This window comes from Rhinopithecus bieti, unplaced genomic scaffold (genome assembly GCF_001698545.2).
Source record: "Rhinopithecus bieti isolate Rb0 unplaced genomic scaffold, ASM169854v2 scaffold_24999, whole genome shotgun sequence".
NCBI lineage: Eukaryota > Metazoa > Chordata > Mammalia > Primates > Cercopithecidae > Rhinopithecus > Rhinopithecus bieti.
Genome location: NW_016811342.1, coordinates 6,619 through 12,346, shown reverse-complemented (window position 1 = coordinate 12,346; position 5,728 = coordinate 6,619). Strand labels below are relative to the sequence as shown.

Below are 5,728 nucleotides of genomic sequence, written 5' to 3'. Positions count from 1 at the left end.
TCAGATAGCAAATTCTGTGTTTTAAATAATTGATGGCAGCAAAATAATTTTAGGAAATTTTATCACTAACTTGCTAAAAAGGGATGGCACTTCAAGTGAACCTTTGGCAGAATACTGATGATTCTCTTATTAGATCTGATGAGCACCATAGGACTGACAGTGGCATAGGCATTGAACATAAACTTGTGGACACTGTAGATGACAGGGCTGAATACCCATAACAGCATTGTGGAGGATGAGGCAATTAAGTCCAGTGAGTACATAACCACAAAGAAACTCACCAGCAGCAAGATGGTCTTGGTGGCCCTTTTCTCTGGGGAGGTTCTTAATAAAAAGCTAATGCTGTGAAGGTGCTGGGAACGCCTCTGATGCCTGGACAAGAGAATCACCATGTATGCACTTGAGAGCAGCATGATTCCTTCAAGGAAGACATCTCTGGATAAAGACAAAGTAACAAACAGCCTTCTGATGATGACAGTCGTTGGGAAAAATGAGCAGTATTTACTGACATTCAGAATTAGCTGGGTCATAGTGGAAAAACCTTCAATGTAGATTATCATGTCACTGTTGAAAGACAAATTGAGGGACCAAAAAAATAATAAACCCAGCATATTGTATTTTGTGATTTTATGTTTAAATCTCACCAACCAGGAGGTGTTGGGGCTGATGGTGATGGTCTGAAGCATGCTCAGGAAAGAGGTGTTGCAGATAGAAAGGCTCCTCATTACCTTGTATATGTAGAACACAGCCTTACATCTGAAGTTATTCTGAAAATTCTATGACTGAAACATATCTGGAGACAATAACTTTGCTGCAATGACTAGCATCACTATCTGGACAAAGGCCAAGTGGCAGATGATCAGGTCATGGTTTTTAGGCTTGCTATACTCAAAGAACGTAAAAATGTGCCAGAGAAGAAGAAATATGTTGGCTGAAATTCCAATGCCAGCTTGAAAATAGAAGACCTTGGCCGGGCGGTGGCTCACACCTGTAATCCCAGCACTTTGGGAGGCTGAGGCAGTTGGATCATGAGGTCAGAAGATCCAGACCATCCTGGCTAACACAGTGAAACCCCATCTCTACTAAAAATACAAAAAGCTGGGTGTGGTGGTGGGCACCTGTAGTCCCAGCTACTTGGGAGGCTGAGGCAGGAGAATGGCGTGAACCCGGAAGGCAGAGCTTGCAGTGAGCCGAGATCACGCTACTGCACTCCAGCCTGGGCGACAGAGCGAGACTCCGTCTAAAAAAAAAAAAAAAAAGAAAAGAAAAGGCCTTTTTCAAAGATAACATATGAAATGTGTGTTCATCCTAATGACGTAGAAGAAACATATTTTGAAGACCTGAAAAAAATAGTTTTGTGTCATCAATGTTCTTTCGTCAGTGTTCAAAATTATTACCATTATCATTATTTTTATTTTACTCTCATTTTCTTGATTAACCCCATCTTATATAAATTCTTGATAATGTATCTCCTGTACTATTTTCTAAACCAAATAAATATATATATATTTATTATGAATATAATAAATACATTTTCAATTATGCCTGTCTAAGGGGCACACTACCTGTATTCCTCATGTACCTTGGCCTTCATCTCGGTAATCATATCCTTGTTTTATGTTCTCTCATTTTATATTTACCACTTCAGTCAGGCATATAAAATGAATAGTATTTGTACACTTGAATTGAATGCATGTTAATGTGAAAAGACTCACTAAAACAATTAAAAATACATTAGGTTGAGTCTTTCTCATGATCTATCATTTTGATACAATTTATTCATCATCACTCTTCCATGGTTTTTGACCCCTGTGATTTTACTGGACTCACCATGATAATTCATGATATTTCATCAGCATATTAGCAATTTTATCTGCTATCTGCACCCTTATATTCTCTTTATCATGAATTGTAATGTGTAATGTGATATCTTGAAATTCAGATGTCAATATGCTTATAGGGACTGGGGGACATTATTGTGCTTAATGAAACCCTAATTTACTATGTATAATATAGAAATAGTTCTGGCTGTCTCTGTTTAGTTGACATCCCAGAGATTTATTATGTCTTACTCTGTCACCCAGGCTGGAGTGTAGTGGCATAATCTCTGCTCAGTGCAACCTCCACCTCCTGAGTTCAAGCGATTCTCTTGCCTTAGCCTCCCAAGTGGCACCCACCATGTGGTGCCCACCACCATACCAGCTAATTTTTGTATTTGTAGTAGAGACAATTTCACCATGTTGGCCAGGCTGGTCTCAAATTTCTGACTTCCCAAAGTGCTGGGATTACAGGCATGGGCCACTGAGCCCAGCCACTACTTTTAATTACTTTGTTTCAACCATGAAGTTGCATCAAAATAGTCACATCTTCCTGAGACTTCACTTAATGCAGAGATACTCTACCATGCCTAGAAAAATATTTAGTCTTCATAAGAAAGATAATTCCTCTCAAGTTTTCTTGTGATAACTTCAATACTATAACACCTTGTAAAATTTTGCAGAACAATTTTGCAGTTAGCATTTCATATTATTTGGCCAAGATTCAGACATCATTTATCATTTTAATTTAATCCAGGGCTAAGAACAATTTAGCTTCATGACATTAAAAAAGTGAAACACCATTAAATTCACTCATTTTTTAAATAAAAGTGTGTCTGATTCAAGGTCACTTATCATTATGCAATTCCATAAATAAAAATATATGAGATGATGCAAAAATGTTGACATTGAGTATCCTTGGATAATCAAAAATTAGTGACTGAGAAAATGTTGCTCTAAAATCACTAGATATGTTTGATTTTATAAAGGAAACATCTAGTTGAGTAAATGGTTATTACTCTTTCTACGAAAATTTGGTAAGTAAATGTTGTGGGAAGTCAGGGACCACAAATCGAGGGAACAATTGAAGCCATGGCAGAAGAACATAAATTGTGAAGATTTCATGGACATTTATTAGTTCCCCAAATTAATACTTTTATAATTTCTTATACCTGTCTTTACTGCAGTCTCTGAACATAAATTGTGAAGATTTCATGGACATTTATCACTTCCCCAATCAATACTCTGATAATTTCCTATGCCTGTCTTTAATCTCTTAATCCCATCATCTTTGTAATATGAGGATGTATGTTGCTTCAGGACCCTGTGATGATTGCGTTGTCTGCACAAATTGTTTGTAAAGCATATGTGTTTGAACAATATGAAATCTGGGAACCTTGAAAAGAACAGGATAACAGCAATTTTCAGGGAACAAGGAAGATAACCATAAGGTCTGACGGCCTGTGAGGCCGGGCAGAACACAGTCATATTTCTCTTCTTACAGAAAGTGAATAGGAGAAATATCACTGAATTCTTTTCTTAGCAAGGAATAGCCCTGGGAAAAGAATGCATTCCCAGGGGGAGGTCTCTAAAATGGCCACACTGGGAGTGTCTGTCTTATGTGGTTGAAGATAAGGTATGAAATACACCCTGGTCTCCTGTAGTGCCCCCAGGCTTGCTAGGATTGGGAAATTCCAGCCTGGAGAATTCTAGTCAGACTGGTTTTCTGCTCTCAAACCCTGTTTCCTGTTAAGATGTTTTTCAATGACAATGCATGCCCAGCGGGACTTGGAACCTCAACAGTAATTCTAATTTCACCCTAGCTTTGTGATCTTGCTCTGCCCTTCTGCCCTTGTGATATTTTATTGCCTTTGAAGCATGTGATCTCTGCGACCCACTCCCTATTCATACACCCCTCCCCTTTTGAAATCCGTAATAAAAACTTGCTGGTTTTGCGATTTGGGGGGCATTACAGAAGCTGCCAACATGTGATGTCATCCCCGGAGACCCAGCTGTAAAAGTTCCCTCTTTTGTACTCTTTCTCTTTATTTCTCAGACCGGCCGACACTTAGGGAAAATAGAAAAGAACCAACGTTGAAATATTGGTGGGTGGTTCCCCCAATAAGTACACACATTTATCTTAGAAACAAACAGTGAAAGGTTTCCACCATACATCTACACCATCAGCACAGTTGAGTTCTGCTGTCAAGTTGAAATCAGAAAAAAATTCAAAGTAATTTTAAATTAAAGACTTAATGGTATCCAAATTTTAAGGATCACACTTCAGTACTAGAAAAATATATTTGAACATGAGATAATAATATATGTACAGATGAGTTACTAACTATATATCTATATAGTTTTATTAACGTAAGCCATATATTATGAACCACACACCAAAAGAAGATATAGGACAAATAATTAGATTAAATAACATAGATAAGAATTTTAATATTTTATTTTTTCACCCTAGAAAACATCCAGTTTATGCTAATTCATTCTCCTTACTCTGTAAATAACCTAAACACACTGAAACAGAATAATCTTCTGCATGATCAGATGGTGTGTTTTTCCACTGAGGCTCTTGAGAGCATTGATGCTGATCCCAGAAGAGATCAGCAATCTTGGTCGTCACAATCATAGTTGTCATAAATTAGAGCATACAAATAGAGTATGATTGAATTGATTGTATCTTCAAAAATTTTTATCACCTGCCAGAGCTAAACAATTGATAATTGCCTTTAACATATTGCAGAAGTCATTTTTAATCCAAATATTAAACTTAACTGTGTTCTATGTTTTTATTTGATAAGTCTGACTACACCATAGAAGAATTATGGAATTTACATTAATATGATGTCAAACTGGGTGAAACAAAGTAGAAAAAAAAATCCATAGATGCTACTTTTAGGTTGTTTAGAGTGCAAACAAAAATTTGGTTTTATGTGACCCATTAAAAATTTCAAAATCGGGCCAGGTGCAGTGACTCACGCCTGTAATCCCATCACTTTGGGGGGCTGAGGTGGGTGGATCACAAGGTCAGGAGATCGAGATCATCCTGGCTAACACGGTGAAACCTCATCTCTACTAAAAATACAAAAAAAATTAGCCGGGCATGGTGGTGGGCACCTGTAGTCCCAGCTACTTGGGAGCTGAGGCAGGAGAATGGTGTGAACCCAGGATGCGGAGCTTGCAGTGAGGCAAGATCGCGCCAACCTGGGCGACAGAGAGAGACCCTGTCTAAAAAAAAAAAAAAAAAAAAAAAAAAAAAATTCAAAATCTGAATGCACAACTTAGCTCTCACCATTAGATAACCTAAGGCTGCTGAGGCTGACAGTGAAGCTCCTGAGTACTCTCAGTAAACACATAACGCAGGTCAAGTTTACTCTCATTATACTGCCTTTCACATGTGTAATGTAGTGATTAACTCTACAAAATGTGATAAATGACAAAAGGAGATATTTGTTTACAGTTTCATGGTAACCAGAACCAAATCCTGTATGTGCTACCATACGCGGGTCGGGGGCGGGGCGGTAGGCGTGGTTAGGCGGGTTCTGGTTTCTCTCTGTTGGAAGTCAGGTTACGCCTGCGCAGTCGACCTGTGTCTTTCCTGGGCGTGGGAAAGTTGACGGCGAAGAACCCGGAACTGCGCCATCTTGCCTCCGTTTGTCCAAACAGTCCAACCTTTTATTGATAATAGTGATAAGGGGCGGCGTGGTCTGTCTGGCTACTTCCTGCTGTTAAGGGACGTCGTTAAGGTTGGGGTCTATGGTTGGTATTTGGACGTACGGATGAAGAAGCATCTGGTTGAAGGTGACACGCGTGATCTCTTGAACTTTGGCTCAGAGAAATTTGATTAAAACAGGAGCGAGACATAAGACAAAACAAAGGATTAGTATGGTAATTAGGAA

General features: G+C 38.6%; 1 protein-coding gene across 1 annotated transcript; it reads right to left on the bottom strand.

The window, feature by feature from the left end:
- Nucleotides 1-65: 65 nt before the first annotated feature.
- On the bottom strand, nt 66-1,290 carry LOC108543332 (vomeronasal type-1 receptor 48-like). The gene is given in 2 exon segments (XM_017893768.1): nt 66-965; nt 1,273-1,290. Coding segments are annotated over 2 exon segments (918 nt in total).
- Nucleotides 1,291-5,728: the final 4,438 nt, after the last annotated feature.